The sequence below is a fragment of the Desmodus rotundus genome, chromosome 1 (assembly GCF_022682495.2).
Source record: "Desmodus rotundus isolate HL8 chromosome 1, HLdesRot8A.1, whole genome shotgun sequence".
NCBI classification, from domain to species: domain Eukaryota; kingdom Metazoa; phylum Chordata; class Mammalia; order Chiroptera; family Phyllostomidae; genus Desmodus; species Desmodus rotundus.
The window spans coordinates 6,128,718-6,147,968 of record NC_071387.1 but is presented as its reverse complement, the minus strand read 5'-3'; the positions used below and the strand labels follow the sequence as shown (position 1 = coordinate 6,147,968).

The window sequence follows — 19,251 nt, the reverse complement described above, 5'->3', positions numbered from 1 at the left end:
GTTTCTCAGAGGATCTGGTGCAGGCACAACTTCAGGGTATTCGTGTTGGGTATCTGCACCCAGCTCAGCAACTTTCCAAGCCCCCTCTGCTCTGGTGCAAAGCCAACTCCCCCAAGCTGGGGTTCCAGGCCTCTGTGTCTCTCCCCATCCTGCTGAAGTGGCCCTGCCCCAGGCCTCCTCTGAGCACAAACCCTGCTGGTCTCCTCCACCCCACCCTGGGCACACCTCAAGGGTAGTTGTCCAAGTCAGTCTCTCTCTGGGGCCCCTCATTCACATAAGGCAAGGCACACAGTGGGTGCCCAAACCCAGGGCCCTTCAGCCTCCCTCAGGTCCTCATCTGTCAACCCAAAATCCATTGTGCAGAAGTCGAAGGAGAGGCACAGAAGGGAAATCATGGGCTCAAGGTCACCCATCAAGTCTGGTGGGGACCAGACACAACCCCTAGGGGACAATGGTGAGAAGTTCCCTGTGGATTCATTCATCACCCACTGTGGCTGGTGAAGTGACAGCTCCTTCACCAGAGAGGCAACTCCCTCTGTGCCAGGGCTACACGGAGACAGGGGCGAGCCCAAACATCCTGGGCTACCGGAGCAGATGCGGACCTTACCTCTACCGTGTGACGTGGGGAAGTCCTGCAGTTTCAGAGGAAGCTCTTCAGTTTGGTTTTGGCAAAAGCTGCTCTCCTTCCCCTGCCCAAAGCCCTGCACAGTTCGAACTCCTGCCTCTTGCTCAATCACCCTCCACCCACCTGGGCCACCCTTCCAACCCCCAATCACACTGAGCTCGTTTCTACCTCAGGGACTTTGCACTTGCTGTATCCTCTACCTGGGTTGCTCTAATCACACGGCCAGCTCCTTCTTGTCATTCAGCTCAAATGTCACCTCCTTGCCATCACTCCGTGCAACACTGCACTCATCCTTCCAGTCCCACCTTGATTTATCTTTTTCAAGTACTGCCACACGCACAAACCATCTTGTGCATTACGGTTTTCCTGCCTGGGGTCTACCCACCTATTCGACTCTGAGCTCCATGGGGGCGGTCAGGCCAGCCATGTCTTCAGAGCATTTCTAGCATCTGCACAGTGCCTAACATACACATGTCTGCTGAATACGCAGGTTAGGAAAGCCAGGAGTCCAGGCCCCGTGAGGTCTTGGGCAAGTCAGTTCCCTGTCCCGCCTCGGACCGTTGCCAGAGACCCCAAGGGAGTGAGGGGCTGAGCCATCCGTATCTAGGAGTGCAGGACTCTGCGGCTCTGACAGCCCTGCGGATCCCGACCCCAGGTAAATGTGGGGCCAACCCCCAGCTCCCTGCTGTGCTGCTCTACCACAACTGCGTTTCCACAACCCACCCATCTCACCGGGGGGCGCTGAGCTTAGCACACCGGATGTCCCGACTTTCTGGTGAGTCAGAACCAGAAATTCTCCCAGGCTTGTGTTAGCTCAGGGAGGTTGTCTCCAAAGGTCACCCAGGTATCTAGGGGTGATGCCAATTACATACCTATATTTATATCTATATCTACATTTGTATCTGTATATCTGTACCTCCAGGAACCCACACTCCAAGCCTGCAACACAAGCTTTCCCTTTCCTGTCCCGAACCAGCGACCTTTCGGTTTGCAAGCTGATGCTCAATTCACTGAGCCACACCAGCCAGGGCTAAAGAGTTTGTTTGTTTTGTTTTTTTACAAAATACTTCATAGGCCAGAAAGCTCATCTTACCACCCCTACCACACCCACCACCGTCTGCAGGGCCCTGGCCTGGGACCTTCCCAGGGCTGCACCTGACCTTTCTGCTCTCAGTTTAGAGGTTAGAAACCACCCCACCCATCCTATACTACAAGGAGGGGCCCTTCCCTGAGCTCCATGGCCCCATGCTCCTTCAACAAGGCTTTGTCACACCAGGCTGCTTTCCTCACTGCCGCCCACTCCATACTGAGCTCTGCGAAGGTGAAATCTGTGCATCTTGCTCCACTCCCAGGCTCCCCAAAACCATAGCAGGTGCTCAATAAATACTGAATGTATTCAGTATTTATTGAGTTCAGGAGGTCCACTTTCATCCTTCCACCTTACAGGTTAGACCACTGAGGCACAGAGAGGTTTAGCACCTTGCCCCGGTCACACAGCAGGCCCCCAGAGCAGCACCAGAGGAAAGGCCAGCTTGGGCACAGTCAGACTGGACTGATGGCAGAGGCCGGGCTGCAGTCTCCTGGAGGAGTGAGAAGGGATGATCAGGGGTTATGCAGGCACTTTGCTTCTCTGCTCCTGGTGACGTCTGCTTGGCCAGGGCCCTTGGTCTGCCCACCAACTCTTGCCCTCACTTCTCGGAAGAGAAAAGTGACTTAGAGCAGGGCAAAGCTCACTCAAGGTCAACAGCAGGCCCCACCACAATGCATCCCAGAGCTGCAGGAATGAGGGGCCCCCCTGAGCCAGCGGGAGGGGGAGGGAGGCCTGGGTTCTCAGGCTGGGTTCTTGGGCCTTGCCACTTACCCGTGCATAAGCCCCGTTAAAGTCTCTGGGCCTCAGTTTCCCCATCTGGACGACAAAGGACCTGAACTGGAGCCTTCAGCCTCCCCTCTTTCCCAAAGCATGAGGACAGGGCTGCAGGAGCTGATGAGTAAGAATAGGGGCTCCCGAATCCAAAAGGTATAGTCAGGTCCTTGTTCCAGCATTTATTGCTGAGTCATCTTGCTCAGTCCCTTCACCCCATGAGCCTCCATTTTGTGGTCTGTAAAAAGAGAATAATAGCAATTTTTTTTGAAGATTGTATGAGCTAATGTGGGGAGTCCCTGGCACAATGCCAGGCACTGCATCGCTCTCAGACAAGGTGATGTCTTATTAGTTAGGGAACTCTGCCCTCTGGAGGCCGCCCGGAGGAACAGCAGGTGAGGGGAGCCCGACCCCTTGCCCTGACCAGGCTGGAACAGGCGTTCCAAACATGCACCCTTTGTCCAGATGGGGAGCGCGCGGCCAGACGCTGATCACTCAGTGTGTGCCTCCACCCACTGGCAGAGGCGACGGGCGTAGACAGCCGGGCTGACGGTGGAGAAGGAGCGGTTGGGGTAGCGCAGCGTCTTCCACAGGTGCTCCAGCCGCTTGCGAAGCCCGTAGACCGTGGTGAGGTCCACGAGACCCAGGAAATAGCGTTGCTCCGGGCCGTCCAAGATGTGAAGGGCGTTGGGGATGTCGGGCAGCAGCCGGCGGTTCTGAGCTCCGGGCTCATCCGGGCTATGTACCCCTTGTACAGACCTGGGGGCCGACGGGGAGGGGGATGAAGCTACCACCTCCTCCAGGGGCCCCAGCCAATTGACCCTGTAAGCGTGGCTAGGCTGACCTAGGGTGGCACTCTGCCCTAGCCCTGCGGTGGCGCCTACCTGGCTGTGCGGAACAGGAGGCTGCCTGGCCCCCTCTCGTCCTCCTGGAGACGCTGGAAGGCCATCAGGAGGCTGTAATCCAGCACATTGAGCTCCCGGAGGAAGGTGGTGTCTAGTTCCATCTGCCGGAGCAGCCAGCTCCGCTGGGGCCCTGCTGAAGCATGAGGGCTCATAGTGCGCCAGGCATGGTGCTGAGGGCTCCTCATGCATCTGCCCCAAGAGGGCAGGTGGCATTACTGCCCCCTTTCCCGGATGAGGAGACTCAGCTGTAATCTGCTTTGGTCACTTAGCTACTAAATTGTGGAGCCAGGATTTGAACCCTGCTCTGCCTGACTCCAGAATCTCGATGCTTAATGACTTGGGCAGAAGGCGGTGCCAAGGACACCCTTTGAACTTCACCCTGAATGGAGGACGTGCAGGCAGTGACTGCTCCACGGCTCACCCAGGGTGATGGTCTTGCCCTGAAAGTTGAGGTCCTTCAGCACCAAGACAAGGGTGCTGCTCTCAGGTGCTGGCTCCACCCATCGGCTCACCTCGCAGCCCTTGATGTCATACCTGGAGGCGAGGGGAGTGGGGGTCATGACGGAATTCAGCTTTACACAGACTTGAGATACACAGGGACTCTCACAAGGTAATAATAAGAAATGAGAAAAAAAGAGAGAAAGAAATGAGAGCTTCCACTAGGTAACTGTTCAAATCCTCAGCACAACCCCATTCTGTTGTCCGCATGTTAGAGATGAAGAGAAAGGATCAGAGAGTTTCTGACTTGCCCCAAACCACACAGTAAGTAAAGAGCAGAGCAGGGACTTGAACTCAGGACTTTGGAAGCCCAGTCCAGGCTTTCCCCCTGCCTATGCCTGACTCTCAGCACCTAGTCATGCCTGGGGGTGTCCCAGACACAGGAGTCCGACCCTAGGGGGCCCTGAGGAACAGCACTGGGGACCCTCAGTGCGAACAGAGTCACGACTGGGTAGCACTCAAAGGCTGGGCTTGAAGCCCGGCTCCTCACATAGTAGCTATGTGGCCCTCCTCCTAAGTGTCTCATCTATAAAATGGGGGTGAAAACAACTCCTACCCTCCGAGTTGTTATGAGAATAAAGATTATGAAGGCAAATGTCTCAACACAGCGCCCCAAGCATAATGAGTGCTCGAGCGATGCTGGTCGTGGGTATCACAGTCTCTGACCCATCAGGAGATCCTGGGAACGTCCTTTCTCCCTGGGCCTGTTTCACCATCTACCTAGTGAGTGTGAGTCCTTCCAGTGGCATCTTCCAAGGGGGACCAAGGCCCCGCGAGGTCGACTCACCTCTCAGAGATGCGGCCAGCTGGGTAGAAGACGCTCTGCATGATGATGAAGTATTTCTGGGGACAGGGGTGGGAAGTGAGGAAGAACAGGGTCTCACCCTACAGCCGCCCCCTCTGGCCCAGAACCCCGCGCCTCGGCCTCACCTACCTTCTTGCCCCGGGCCACCCGCAGACTGTGCACTCCTGGAAAGGGAGAGAGTGCCAGGTGAGGGGCCCCAAACTCTACAACCCGGGGTCCAAACCTTCCTAGTTCCAGCTCCAGGCCACACCTCCTCGAGTTCTGCAGCATCCCGATCCTGCCTGTCCAGCTGTGGCACCAGACCCCTTCGTCAGGGGTCTGAGACTCCACGGCCTCTAGACTCTGCCCCAAAGATGCCCCGCCCACATGCCCTCCCCAAGGATTGTCCAATCCCAACCCCGCCTCTTTTGGGCCCCGCCCACCAGCCCCACGGTCCCCCTAAACTGCCACCTAGGAAACTCTGCCTCTGTCCGCAGTCGGATTGGACTCCAGTCCCCCTCACCCAGTTAAGTTCAGTTACTCTGCGCCTCACTCCCTGGCCCCCTCCCCCCGCCCCCGCCCCAGCAGGCCCGGGTCCCTGGCCCGCCGCCGCCGCCATACCCAGCAACCGCGCCAGCAGCGAGTGCGGGTGCCTCTGCAGGTGCTGCAGGTAGCGAGGCAGGTGGGCGAGCAGCACCCGCACCTCCCTGCGCCTCAGGGTCTTCAGGAAGAAGCGCTGGTCGTGGCTGGGGGTGGAGGGAGGGGCGGGAGGCAGAGGTCACTGCCTAGGCTGGGATAGAGCGGCTCCCACCAAGCTACCCCAACCAAACTCCCTGACCTCTCCTGTCCATGTGTGGCTCTGTCTCCCCAGGGCCAGGCCCTTGCCCTCAGTCTGTTCTCTGGCCTCTATCTGGCTGCGACCCTCCCTAACCTAACCATTCTATTTCTCTCCCCCAAAGCCACCCTCCACCCCAGGACACCACTCCCACCCCTTCCCCACCCCTGCTGCCAGCTCACGACAGGAAGAAGCTGGCCTTGCTCTTGGAGGTGCTCAGGAACTGCAGGTAGGGGCTGCCGGGCCCCAGGGCGGCCTGATAGTCCTCCTCCGCCAGGCCTAGGGAGTGGCGCAGCCAGGCAAAGGCTGGGCCAGCCAAGGTGCCCAGCTCGAAGCCCTGCAGGGGAGGAAGAGCAGCCCCAACAGTGTCCACTGGGGCCCTAGTGCGGGAAGGCCAACCCTTCCTGAAGGCCCAGAGGCCCTGACCCCATGTGGGAAACTGAGGAGAGAGCACTAAGATGGCATCTGTCCCCTCCTTGCAGCAGTCCGAGGCTTCCTACCTCATGAACCTGGGTCAGGACCTCGGAGAAATCCTCCTCAGTGGGCAGCCCCTGCAAGGAGGGGCAGAAGGACTCAGAGCAAGTCTCAGCTCCCCATTGCCACACCTGGGATCTCTAAGCGTTCTGCACCTGGTCTCACCCCTTCCTCAGTTTGATTCCTCCAGCAAATAGGGACTGCCCTGGGTGTGCCCGAGGTGGGCAGATGGGGACTGCAGATAGCCCCAGAGCTGTACAGAGAATGAGAGAGTGACCAGAGGCAGGTCCCGGGTATGTCTGCTCCAGACCCGGGTCCCTAGCACCTGGCACATTCATCCAGACACACAGTGAAGCTGGGTGCTATCTCAGCAAAACGAGATGGCCTTGAAGCCAAGGGACCTGCCTGGCTTCAGAGGGGCAGGATCAGAGGCTTCCTGCAGGTGACCTGTAAGCTGAAATCTGAAGGGTAGTGGAGAGGAGGAGGAGGGTGCTCAGTGCAGTGAGAAAAGCATTGGTGGCCACCGGGAAGGGAAGGAGGGCCCAAGTAGCTGAAGTAAGTAAGGGAGGGATGGAGTGTGAATTAGCTGGGCAGGTGGCCCCTGGCCTTGAACCAACAGGATCCTGACTGAGGCCATGATGAGTGTTTGGGGCCCATGGGAGATAATCAGCAGGCGATGAGATTTAGAGGACTCCCCTCTCTGGCTCCTACACTCTCCTGGACCCTCTAGGTCCCTGTACCTGTGGGATGTGGTCACACTGTGCGCACACACACAAACACACGCGCTCACCCGGGCCCATCCAGCTGCTGAGCTTGCAGCTGGGCAGCCCTTTCTGCTGAGCCAGGCTGGCCCCAGCCTGAGCTCCTGGGAGGATGGGCTGTGCTACCAGGGTGGGGGTAGGGTCTTTTCTCAACCATACACCCTGGCAGAGCTGGGAGGGCCTCAGAGGCCAAGTCATTACGCATTACACAGATAGGGACGCTGAGGCCCAGAGAGAGGCAGAGAGGCCCACCTGGAGTCACACAGCAACCACCTGAGTCTGGGGGTTCCTCACACCCCAACACACCCTGGACTTTCTGGCTTCCTGGCCTCAGCCCCAACCCCAGAATGTCTTTCCCTCCCTGTACCAAGCTCCTGATTCCCTCCCCTCATAGTTCTTTCTGATCCCCAGCTCTACAGTATTAGCAAGACAGGGCATCAGCCTGGGCTTGCCACGGGGGGATAGAGCAGACTGGCCACTCACCCCGGGTGGGTGGTCCATAGAGACCTGGGTGGCGGCCCACAGCCCTGCCTGCATCATACATGTCAGCCGGTGCAGCTCATGCCCCGGGCTGATCTCAAACAGGCCTAGGCGCAGCTGCTTGTCTCGTAGACGCCAGAGAAGGCCACCGCGGCCGGAACTTGAGGTAGTTGCTTTGCGTCCAGCCTCTGGGGAGAGGGCCAGGACCTGGTGGCACAAGGCACAAGAAGCAATGAGCATGTGGCAGCATCACTGAGGGGAAAGACATGGCTGTGAGTCCCATCTCCACTACTTTGAGCCCTCCTCTGCCTCAGTTTCCTCAGTTGTAAAATAGGAATAATTCTGGTACCCACATCACTGGTTGTTGAGAGGGGCCACACAGTCCCTGGCATGCAGTCAGCACCCCCAAAATAGAGTTGTGGTTATTATTAGCATCAAGCAGAGGATGCAGTTCTGCAGCCAAACCTGGCCCAAGAATGACCGTCTCTCACCAGCTGTATGACCTTAGGTAAGCCACCTGACCCTTCTGGGCCTCATTGTCTCATCTGTAAAATGAGAACTTTAACGACGTGGTGGCAGATATTAACTGCTGTTACGGTTGAGTTTGAGATCTGTGCACAGGAGCCCTTGATAGGAGCTGTGTGCGCTGCCAGTGATTCAGTCATATATTCCACTCATCTGTGCTGAGTTCCTCCAGGCCAGCTCGGAAGATCAGCTCAAAGCAGAGATCATAGCCGCTGACCCATTAGTAGTGGGCACCCACCGTGTGACCAGCACTGGCTGACAGTTTGCCCTCCTAACAGCCCTATGAAGGAGGAGGTTTTATTATTACCTCCATTTTCGCCCATGAAAAAACTGAAGAAGTTAACTCGAGGGATACCCTCCAGGCTTTCCCCTTCATATCTGCGGTTTCCACGTGGGGCGTGTCCTGGTCCCCGCCCGGTGCAGGACCCCTCCGGAGCTTGGGTGGGGGTGTGTCCGCCCCGCACCGGAGGGGAGGCCCGGCTCCTGCTCCCAAACCCTTCCCTCTCCTGTCCTCTCTCGGGTCCGCACCTACCTCGCGGGGCCCCGGGCTTGGCGCGGCCATGGCGCCCCGCAGCAGCTGCTCCGGCTTTGGCTGCATCCCCCGCGCTGCTGGGCAGCACCGCAGCAGAAGCCAGGCCCCGCCCCTGCTTCTGGACCGACCAATAGCGCGGTGCCAGTCACGGCTGCACCCAATCCTGGCGGGAGTCGCCTGCGGGTCCCGCCTCTGGAGCTGCAGCATCCTTCGGACCAAGGTCCAGGGTAGGGTGGGGACGCGGGGCGGCGCGTTGGCTGTTGCCCCTGAGAGGAAAGACCACCCTCCCCTCCCCTCCCAGGCTTTCCTCCCCTGATTCCCGGGGCTGCTTTAGGAGGCAGGTAAGCTAAATACTGTCCCACCCACACACTCTGGAGTGAAATTCCCATCCATCGTGTTTCGGGTGAGGAAACTAAGGTCCGGAGGGAGAAGTGATTACCTCCAGGTTACATAGGAAGTCTGGGGCAAGCATTCACTGAACACATGTATTTTAACACATACTCTGGGACAGGAGCAGTGCTAGGCTTCGGGGATTTAGTGGTGAATGAGAGGGAGGAACACAGCTGCTAGCGAAATCTTTAAAAAGTATAAATCGGATGATGTCACTCTCTTGCCGAAAGCCTTCAGTGTAGGTATTCCCACGGCACTGAAACAAAATCTAAACCCCTCTGCCATGGTCCCAGATTCTTCTGCCCACTCTCCAGCCCCACCCCGACCTACTCTCCCTACATCCACTACACAGCCACAGGATTCCCCACTAGTCCTTGACCACCAAAAACTTTCACACTGCGGGGCTGTTGCAAGTGCTGTTCCCTCTGCTTCAAATCCTTTTCCTCAGACTTCCATTTCCTTTTCCCCTCTTGTCTCCTCGGTCGACTCCTCGTCTTGTTCCTTCTCGTTCTTGATCACATCCCCTTGCTTTCTCATCACATGTAACACTGTTGGAGATTGTTCATTTGCTTATCAAACCTCCTCCTGGAATGGGGGTGCCAGAAGCCATGCAAGGCGCGCTTCCTGGCTCAGCACCTGGCACGAACCAATGTCCGGTAAGTGTATGTTGGACCAGTGGGAGTGGGATGTGCCAAGGGCCATGGCGAGTCCCAGGAAATGAAAGGCCAGCGTGGTAGTGGGTGGTGTGAGTGGGAAAGAGCGAGTGAGGAGCAAGCATGCAGGTTCTTGCAGGCAGCCCGTGGTATGCAGAGGGGTGGAGGCCCGGAGAAGCATTAGAAGTGCATGAGGAAGAAGCTCGGATGTTTTGAAAGGTCACTGGTTATCATTCGGTCCCTTTGGAGGGGACCAGGGGCAGAGGGAGAGCACGAGGAAAACCGTGGTGATCTAGGGCAGAGAATGGTGGCTTTACATCCACAATGGCTGGGGGCCAAGGGGGTGAAGGGGTAGAATTGACAGGACTTGGGGTCTTGTGGCTAGGGGAATGGAAGAGGAAAGCCAAGGTCAGTAAGGTCTGCCAGGCTTCTGGCTGGGGTCAGGGACACAGGATGAGGCCAGTTGAGAGGGAGCAGGGTGTGGGGGGAGAGCCAGATCTGGGAGGGAGGGTCCTGAGAATTCAGGTCATGACAGGATGAACTTGAGGTGCCACTGACATTCGATGGAGACATTAGGTGGGTGGCTGGTGCATGTGCAACACGTCGCGGCTCAGGAGATAGGCTGGGGGCAAGTCTGGGGTAAGACCAGGTCACCCAGGAAGAGTGGGAGGTGAGAAGCCCTGTGACAGAGTCCTCAGGGACCTGCCCTCTCATGGCGGAGCAGAGAGCTATGGGAAACATAAAATAGAAGAACGAGACATCAGAACACCTGAGGGTGCATCCAAAGGGGATGTCAAAGGCCACGTGTGGCGGGAGTCAAGGACGCATGCTTTGGACTTAAAAAGCAGACACCACTGGTTGTCTGAGTGGGTGAACCCCCCTGGGGTTAGGCCAGCACAGTGGAAGCGAGGGAATGCAGGAAGCAGGTGTGAATAACCTCTGGGAAGCCTGGCTATGAAGGGGAGAGGGGGCAGAGACCTGGGAGGAATTACTGGCTTGATGGAAGGTCCCTGACATGAGCCTGGACCGTTAGGAAATGCTGGGAAGACCTTGTTGAGAGGCAGAGGCTGTTCCCAGGAGCCTGGCATCATCAGAGACAGGAGGCTCCTGCCACAGCAGCGGGAAAGGACAGGACCCAAAGCCCAGGGGAGTAGCTCCACAAGGAGGACTGGGAGAGGGCAGTACAGGTGTGCATGCACTTGGCCGCTGAGAATGCCACCTCTGCTAACTGGAGGAAGTGAACTTCCAAGGTGATTGGGAGGAGGCTGACATTAGGCACTGTGAGTAGGAGAGCTGGCTGCTCAGAGGGGAATGCAGGGACTGCTGCAGGGCCAGGCCTGTGCCACATCAGTCAACCTTAACACAGTGGAACCAGCCCATCTCAGGCTCAGTAGCAGCTCTCACGGCTCAGAGCTACCCCAAGTTGGGCTGTTGGTACAAGAGATGGACAACAGGCTTGGGCTTTTAGGAGACTGGCCTGAGGACCCCTAAAATACTAGTGCACACTGGCTGGGCTGACAGAGGCAGCGGGGTGAAGGCTGATGTGGGGTCTGGCAGGTTGCCAGGACTCCCTAGCTGTGCACTGCCCCAGGTTGGAATCACAGCTGTCCCCATTCCGGCTTTATCTTGTGTCTGGCACAGGGATGACCCAGGAGGCACCTGAGACACGTCACTGCCCAAACCGGGGTCTCCTAACCTGAGACCAATGCAGTCACCAGCTGCCAACCCCTCTCCAGTCCCCAGAGCCCCTGGTCAGGGATGGCACAGAGACAAACACACCATCAACGTTTATTGTCCAGCTCTCCAACAGGCCAGTGCTAGGGCTGAGGGGCTGGGCCTCCATGAGAAGTAGGTCTGGGGGCCCGCTGTGACCATCTTAATGTGCCCTGAAGGCTGGTGCTGGTCCCGAGGCCTGTCAGTCCTCCCCCTAGGCTTTCCAGGTCCAGAAGTCCTGTGGGGTCCCAGGCTACATCAGACCTGGGAAAGCTGTCTTCGTGGAGTTAAAAGACACAGGGTTGGTGGGAGAGGCCACGTGATATCGCAGAACCTGCTAATTCCAACATCAGCAAGTGACAGGAGGGAACTGAGGCAAGAGGGTAGAACCCAGAGGAAAAAGTGGCAGGGGGTCTGAAGGTGAGGTAGGGAAGGCGAGCGTCTTTCAGACCCTGAGCTAGAACAGGGAGACAGGGAGACTTCCAGGTACTCCCTCCTGATCTGGAAGGGTGAGCAGGGGAGGAGCAGGGGTTCTGGTCAGTCAGGGCGAGTCCTGAACGGCTCCATCCCCTGGGGACGTCAGCAGGGCGGCAGTGCTTGAGGGGGCTGCAGTGTGTGGGCAGGTGCCGTGGGCCCCGCCTTCGGTATGCCTGAGAGGGGAGGCAGAAGAGGGGTCGGCAGCCTCATCCCTGCGGGGCCCTCACTGAGCTTTCTTGGTCACCTTCTGGTTCTTCAGCATCACGTAGGTGATGAACACTCCTGGAACATACAGATCAAAACGGCCGGGTAAGATCAGGGCTCAGGGCAGCTGGAAGGCCAGTGCAGGGCACAGCGTGGCAGAGCGATCCGTACATATGGCTGAGCACCTCCCCAACCCCGCTCCAGGCCACCTGGTCATCTTTCTAGTCATCCATCAAGCCATACATCCACCCACATTCATTCAGCAAACACCACTGAGTGCCTACCACAGGCCATTTGCTGCATTTAGTGTTTCAGATTCTACAGGACACAAGATCCACCCCACCATTAAAACCCACCCACCTGTCCACCACCTGCCCACTCAACACCCAGCATCCACCCACCCCATCATCTGATTGTTGACTCATTCAAACCATTTTATTTATTTATTTACTTTTAATACTCACTGGAGAACATTCTTTTTCATTGCTTTTAGAGAGGAAGAGAAAGAAAGGGGAGCAAGAAACATGAATGAGAGAGAGAGAGAGAGAGAGAGAGAGGGAGAGAGAGGGAGGGAGGGAGAGGGAAAAGCACTGATTGCTTGCCTCCCATACACCTGGATGGGTGATCAAACCCATAACCTAGGTATGTGACTTGACTAAGAATCGAACCCACAACCCTTCGGTTATGGGATGGTGCTCCAAGCAACCGAGCCCCACTAGCCAGGGCCCAAACCACTTTCTGGAGCTCTAAGGCAGGGCCACAGCCTGTGTAGGCACTGAGAACACAGTAATGATGAAGACACAGTCCGAGGGCACCCACACACTAAACCGTGGAGATGAGAGAAGTGCAGGAATCACGAGCCAGAGTGACAAGGGGGTGAGAGGTGACTGAGGTATGAGCAGAGCAAAGGGAGACATCCCATTACAGCCCAGTGAGCCCCAGGCATCCAGAAGACTGATGGGAGCCCTGAAGGATCAACAGGAAACTCCCCAGGTGAGTTCAGGACAAGGAGCCTCAAACAGAAGTCCAGCAAATGCCAAGATGCAGCCACACGTTCAGGGGTGGGAGAGGGTCATCACCATCACCCCCACCCCCACCCCGTCACCCTGCCCGGGGAGGGAGGGGACGGGGGCGTGGTGACTTACCCACACACAGGAGCAGCAGGAGGCCAGCAGCCAGGGGGATGGCAACAGCATAGGCTCGAGGCAGGAAGTACTTGTGGATAACATGCTGGCTGTCGATGAACGGCTGGCATCCAGGGCAGAGCTCTGGTGAGTATTCCCGGCCTTGCTCAGTGCCCTCAACCCCCCCCCTTCCACCTCCTCCATCTCGGGGCTGCCCCCACTCAAACCACTGGGACAGCATCTGCTTTTCTTTAAGATAATGGCATTTTGTGTGTCTTGGCTTGTTTCCTTCCTTCACTTAAGCAGCTGTTTACAGGGCACTTGCCCTATGTTGGTAGGGCTGGGGCCCTGGCAGGGTATGCGATACAAAGGACCTGCCCTAAGGCCCTCACAGCCTAACAGGGGGAAAGGGCCCGTGAGGAAGCCTGGAGTGATGCCCAACCTGGGCTCCAACCTCTTCTTCACTAACTTATCTCCAAAGGTTACCAAGTTCTGCAAGACCTTGCCTTCCAAACACACTGCACTTCTTAAGCAATAACCCCCCCCCAATACTAAAGGCCCTCACAAAATCCACTGGCACCCATCGTGCCCAGGAGCCGGCAGGACAACCAGAAGGACTAGACCTCCCTTCAGGGGCAGGGCAAATCAGGAAGAGCGCTTTACAGTGTAGCAGGTAACGGTAGGGCCTCGGGCCGACCTTTCTCCCCGAGCCTCAGCTTCTTCATCTATACAGTGGGGACAACACGAGCATCTTCCTCATAGTGCTGTTCCTGTGATTTCATGAGATATTTCGGTAAAGCACCTCGCACAGCTCCTGTCACGTAGTAGCTGCCTAAATAATGTTAGGGGTCGGCGGCCAGATCCACGAATGGGGATGAGAGAGGGCGGGGTAAGTACACATACCAAGAGAATCACCCAGGCGGTGTAGTAGGTGAAGATGATCAGGCTAAGGGCGACGAGGCCGAGTCCCACCACCTGGTCTGTCCCCGTGGCCTGGAGAAAAGGGAGGGCTTAACTGACTAGGTGATTCTCCGTTTAGGTGCACTAAGGGGCCGAGGTGCGTCGCAGCCCGATCACGCTGGCAGAGCGCCGGGTCTGGCGTTTTCATCCGTACAATGGGCCGGCGGGAGGCCAATCCCGGGTCCGAGCGCCCAAACCCCGGCTCCTAAACAGACCCGAGACCCCCAAACCCAGCATCCCACCCCACGCTCACCATTTCCCCGCGCTCCGCCCCGGAGCACCAAGCCACATCCGGTTCCGGATCCGGGCCCTTCCAGCCTTCGGCCTCGTGATACGCCGGCCGGGCCTACGACGTCCGAGACAGGCAGGACCGCCTCCCCCCTTTGCATGTCGGGAAATGTAATTTCTCGAGAGCATTGCGGGACAGGCTGTTCCCGAGTCTTCGTAGGTGATGGGTCAGAATTGAGAATCCAGACTGGCTGGTACTCGCGGCGTCAGTCGATCTCTCCCCAGAAGAAAAGCCCATTTCTAAATATCCCCAAGTCCCAAGGCCAGAGCGGGGTGGGGGGTGGGGGTGCCCAGAAGTCTCATTATTCAGATGGGGAAAAGAGGGTCAGAGAGGGGCGAGGACTTGAGGGAGATCACAGTTCAAGGCTGTGGTGAAGCCACCACCAGCACCCAGGGCCCTAGTCCTCGTCCCGAGGCCCTGACTTGTCTGTTAAGCGGAGGATGCAGAGAACGTTCACCGCCCGGTTCGGAGTGGGAGGAGGAGGGGCTGGTCCGAGCCCTCAGGGATGGGGAGGGTCCCCTTACCATCGCCTGTATTCTCTTCACCGTAGTGATGAGGCCAGGGTCACCCCCTCCCCCCACCGTCTGCCTCTGCGATCTTGGGTATCGCGGCAGCTCAGATGGGTCTCCGGACTGGCTGAGTCTGCGGGTCCCTCCCCAGGCTTGGAGGCCCTTTCCTCTGAGGGCAAGGGGAGGCTGTGCCTCACTGGTCCAGTTTCACTGGGATGCCACACAACCCAGGGAAGTCACCTTCGCAGCTGGACAGCGGTTCGTTCCCTCCCCTGTGCTCCACAGCCCCAAGTGTCTCCCTGATGACACTTGTCACGGTGTTGGAATTGGCCGATTTACTTGATTTGGCCCACGGGACTGTGAGCTCCCTGCGGATAGTCAGGGGTGTGTATCACCAGTGCTGAGAATGGAGCTTCGTACAAAGTAGGAGCTTTGAATTAACCAATCGGTTTTAAGATTTGGTGCTTTTTGGATCTTGGAATGCTACAGTGTACAGTATTTGGTGGCCGGGCGGGGGTGGGGGATGGCAGGTGGAGATCAGGTCTGAACCTGGAAAGCTCCTTCTGGCAGCATCCGTCACCTTGGGTTGTCTCAGCCCATCTCTGATGATGGGGACTGCCCTCCCAAAGCTCACAGGAGCATCCTTTTTTTTCCCATTTCGTGTGCTGTTTTTTCACTTAGCATTACTGTTCCAAAGGAGCAAGCCTTTTTGCTCTGTAGCCCAATTCCTTCCCTGTCTCAGGACAGACTTTGGGCTCAGCTGAGCGAACTTTTATGTCTCCAGGTGTGCACTGCAAATGGGGACTGAGAATCAGCCCCCAGGGTTTACAGGGGCTATGCCTGGGCATCAGCCCTGAAAAGGAGAGGGGACAAGGCAGCACCATGGCAGGGGCAAGGCCTGGTTCTCTGGTCACTTCTTCCTGTCCAAAGCCACAGAGGTTTCCTGCCACTTCTGAGCTCACTAAGGGTCCAGGGTGACTGCGTTTCTCAGAGCTTGGTGCAGCCTCCTCTAACTTTAGACAGGGGCAGGGAGCGACAGGCCCCGGCCTGGAGATTTAGAGATTGAGAACATGCTGGGCACTTCCCTAGGTCAAGCTGTACCCCCAGGTTCTCATTTGATCTACAGCCTCAGTTGCCGCTGAGGAAACAGGCACAGATAGCTTTCTGTCTCCAGGCACACTTGTTAGGGGCCACCTGACCGCTGGGGAGGTCTGCAGAGCAGTTAGAACTTGGGCTCTGAGGTCAGAGCTGCCACTTACTAGGTCTGAGATTGGCAAGAAACCACACTTTTGGGCCTCAGTTTCCTCCCCAGGACTCTGGTGAAGTAAAGGTGGGAATTATTGTGACTTCAGCCAGGACTTGGGAGGGCCCTTCTCCACCCCCAGAGCATCACCTTACACCCATCTGGAGTTGTCTGACCCCAAAGTCAAGTCGGCAAAACAAACGAGGACCCCCATTCCATTAACGAACAAAAACTGCAACATTTATTTTTCCCCCCAAATCAAGACACTGACACTAGGCTGATTTCCCTTTACAATGTTATTTTCTACAGTAGAAGCTGGGACAGAGATACAAACACAGCCCACTGAACCAGGGTGTGGTGGTGGCAACGTTCTGTTAGGAAGAGGGGAATTAAAAAAAAATTAAAAAGACCTCCCCACCCCCTCCCCCCCACCTCCCATTCACCTCCCTAGAGAGGGTAGAATGTGGACACTCTCCATCCTGGCAGATCATACCATGTGGTCAGTTTGTGGGGTGACCAGAAAAAAAAACCCTAAAAATATTGTAGACCTTTATTTTCTTTAAATCTCCTAGTAAAAACGTTAAACTGTCTTCCAAGATTCCAAACTGACATTGCATAGACCAAATCCTTTCCAAAAATATCTCTAATATATTCCTTTCTCTCTGTATATATAGAATTTTTAAGTCCAGGAGCTGTGGGCACCTAGGGGGAATTCACTGAGCTTGAGGGGACCGGAGGCTCCCACGCGGGGATGGGGCTAGGGCTCTAGGCCTCCAGCTCCGGCCAGCATTAATTTGGTTATGGCCAAATTCTCAGTTAGTCCAGTGGCCCTGGCCCAGGGCCTGGCATGGGAGGATGCGGGAGGCTGTCTCCTGGAGTGACTGTCAAGTTCAGACCTCATCTACAGTGCGGTTAGGGTTCCTACTTTTGGGGGCTCTCCCCAACAGCACCAAGCCAGCTGTTTTATGCCTAATTCCCCAGAATTTTGAATCAGACACCAAATACACCTTGACTGCACCTTCCCACTGGGCTGAGGTCAGGCAGACACAGTAGGGAAAGATGGTACCCCCCATCTTCTGGGAGTCACTTCATCTGGAGACAGTGCAGCCAGCCCCCCTTTAAAGTGCCAGGTGTCTATGGGATAGGAAGGGACCCACAGAGCTGACCAGAGCCTTCTCCAGCCGGAGCAAATGCGCCATCCTGCCTAGGCAGGCACCTTTTAACATTCTTCTTCTAAAAGAGTTAGGTGATTAAAAACAACAAAATCCTAGAAATACTCTGGTCCCAATGCTGGAAGTTTCTAAGACCAAGATTCCAACTCCTGCCAGCTGGGGCAGAGGGGCAAGGAGCCCTCCCAGCCTGCAGAGGACACCCTCACCCCTATCCCTACCAGAGACAGAACCAGTATCTTGGCGCCCCTTCCAGATCCCCAGCCCTGCTGGGGACCCAGTCAGCGGATAGGGCAGAGAACAGAACCACCTCCCCTCACCTGGGAGAGGAAAAAATGTCAAATCGAACCCTACCAAAAAAAAAAAAAGGAGAAAGGAAAGAAAAAGAAAAATGTATAGAGTTAAGTAAACACCAGCCTGCTGGGTTCATACAAAAATGAGTGAAATTAAGAGTGGCAGGGGAGACTGTCCAGAGGCTGGCTGGCAGCCAGCACCTACCTTCAAGCAAGAAATGAGGACTGGGGGAGGCAGGGGGTTGGAAAGTGCTCAGAGCAGAGGCTTCAGTGAGGGGGCAGGGGCAGGGCCAGACTGCTCCCCGCTGGAAATCCCCCCTTAAAGGACCCCGCCCAGCCCTTGCTCAGAGAGGGGGATGCTTGCAGAGGAGGGCTGAGGCTTTTCTGGCCAGGAAGCCAGCTCCAGCTGGTCCAGTCACAGCCCACCTGCCCCTCCAGCAGTGGCCCCAGCCTGGGCCAGCTGACCCTGAGGGGAGAGAAAGAGGGTGGCGCTTGCCCAGCCCAGCCAGGCGCCTGACCTCCAAGGGCTTGGGAGGCACCTTTCTGGCTTCCTACAGGAAAGCGGCTGCTCAGGTCCCAGCCCTGGGCAGAGGGGAACGACCATCGAAGCTCAGACCTTTCTCAGCATGGGCCTTGGGCCTGAGCTGCAGCTAACGGGAGGAGAGGCAGTGCCCCGTGCCAGCCGGGCTGCTAGAGCTGGGCCGCGGACTGCACAGCAGGCAGTGCCCAGGAAGCCTGGGGAAGGGATCAGGGGAAGGGCAGGCGAGGGCCAGTGGGGCTGTGCTGGACACAAGCGTGTGCAAAGTGCAGGCTGCCCGGGCAGCAGGAGAACATTCTTTGGGGGAGGGAGTCTCAATCTGGAGTATGGGTGGGGTCTGAGGTCTTGGCTCCCAGGAGGAGGCCGCCGGCAGGTCCCCCAGGGCACAGGGGAGGGATAGCCGAAGCACTAAGCAGTCACAGGGCCACGGTGGCAGGATTCTGGGGGCGAAATGGCCCCCAAGGGAAAGGGGGCAATGGAGCAGAGTCCTGCCAGGGCATGGTTTGAGCTGGTGCTCCTAGAGTGAGAAGGGGACAGGGCAAGGGGCCCCTCGCCATGAGCAGCTCCGTGTGTGTAGGATCCGCTGCACGTCCTCATCGAGGGACCAGGTCAGTCACCAGCAGGGCGTTCTGGCCATCATTGTCTTGCCCACCTACTTCATGGGCCCATGTGTCCTGCCCTCTAGTGGTTCAGAGAAGAATGTTCACAGTGGTGCCCAGGCCCCAGCAGGCCAGGAGGGTCCCAGCGTGGGTGGGAGGATAGTGGAATGAGGCTTTGGGGCAGGACTGTGGCTGGAGTGCACGGAAGAGGCACAGATGAGATGTGGTGTGGATGGTGATCCGAAAGGGAAGGTCCCTCGTGGAATGACGCGGGTCTGGACGCCCGCAAAGGCAGGGCCCTTCTCCAGCCTGGACACCAGCTCCTCAATGGCTTTCAATGACGACTGGCTCATAGACCCCAGAGGAGACCCTGCGGGGGGAGAGAGGTCAGCCTGTCCTCCTCAATGCTCCTCTGGGCCAGGAGCAACCCCTGGAAGTACTTCACGAGCAGGCACTGTTAATCGGCCGCATTGTGCAACGGTGGCTCAGAGAGGTCGAGTCACTTGCCCAAGTGGCACAGACGGTAAGTATCAGAGTCTGCGGGACCACAGAGCTGGCACGCAGTCTGTGCCTGAGCTCTTCCTGGGCAGCAGTGGCTTCCGCACTGGGGTGTGCTGAGCCCATCCTGACATGAACCCTGGCAGGGAGGGGCTGCACCCCACCCCACTGGACAGGTGAAGAAAGTGAGGCTCAGAGGGATTGATTATAAGGCTTGCCAAGAGGGCAGTGGAGGTTGGGGGCTCCTCCCCCTGAGGCCAGGGCCACCCATGAGGTCATGGGCATTCTGGGCTCAGCAAGCTGTTCTGCCAT

General features: G+C 57.2%; 3 protein-coding genes across 6 annotated transcripts in view; all 3 read right to left on the bottom strand.

Annotated features, from left to right (window-relative positions):
- Nucleotides 1–1,487: 1,487 nt before the first annotated feature.
- PIP5KL1 (phosphatidylinositol-4-phosphate 5-kinase like 1) lies at nt 1,488–8,316 on the bottom strand. 4 transcript variants are annotated; one of them, XM_053915477.1, is made up of 12 exons: nt 8,281–8,316; nt 7,227–7,430; nt 6,009–6,059; nt 5,691–5,845; nt 5,295–5,419; nt 4,824–4,858; nt 4,677–4,732; nt 3,813–3,925; nt 3,371–3,524; nt 2,941–3,245; nt 2,487–2,724; nt 1,488–2,205 (listed from the first exon to the last, which is right to left on the bottom strand). In XM_053915477.1, the coding sequence occupies exons 1-10, from the start codon at nt 8,308–8,310 to the stop codon at nt 2,978–2,980; spliced, it is 1,191 nt and encodes a 396-aa protein (XP_053771452.1). In that variant the 5' UTR covers nt 8,311–8,316; the 3' UTR covers nt 1,488–2,205; nt 2,487–2,724; nt 2,941–2,977. The 4 variants fall into 4 exon arrangements, with proteins under 4 accessions (XP_053771452.1, XP_053771453.1, XP_053771455.1 ...); XM_053915478.1 differs by having other exon boundaries at nt 3,371–3,521; XM_053915480.1 differs by lacking the exon at nt 6,009–6,059.
- A 2,778-nt stretch (nt 8,317–11,094) lies between these two features.
- DPM2 (dolichyl-phosphate mannosyltransferase subunit 2, regulatory) lies at nt 11,095–14,181 on the bottom strand. Its single transcript, XM_024562251.3, has 4 exons — nt 14,055–14,181; nt 13,745–13,834; nt 12,863–12,965; nt 11,095–11,795 (listed from the first exon to the last, which is right to left on the bottom strand). Exons 1-4 carry the CDS (start codon nt 14,055–14,057, stop codon nt 11,737–11,739), a joined length of 255 nt encoding a protein of 84 aa, XP_024418019.1. The 5' UTR covers nt 14,058–14,181; the 3' UTR covers nt 11,095–11,736.
- Nucleotides 14,182–16,060: 1,879 nt separating this feature from the next.
- EEIG1 (estrogen-induced osteoclastogenesis regulator 1) overlaps nt 16,061–19,251 on the bottom strand; it is a 34,897-nt gene continuing 31,706 nt past the window's right edge. Inside the window, exon 11 of the mRNA XM_024562107.3 lies at nt 16,061–18,811. Coding sequence (XP_024417875.1) covers nt 18,766–18,811 — 46 coding nt within the window. The 3' untranslated portion in view covers nt 16,061–18,765. The remainder of the gene's footprint in view (nt 18,812–19,251) is intronic.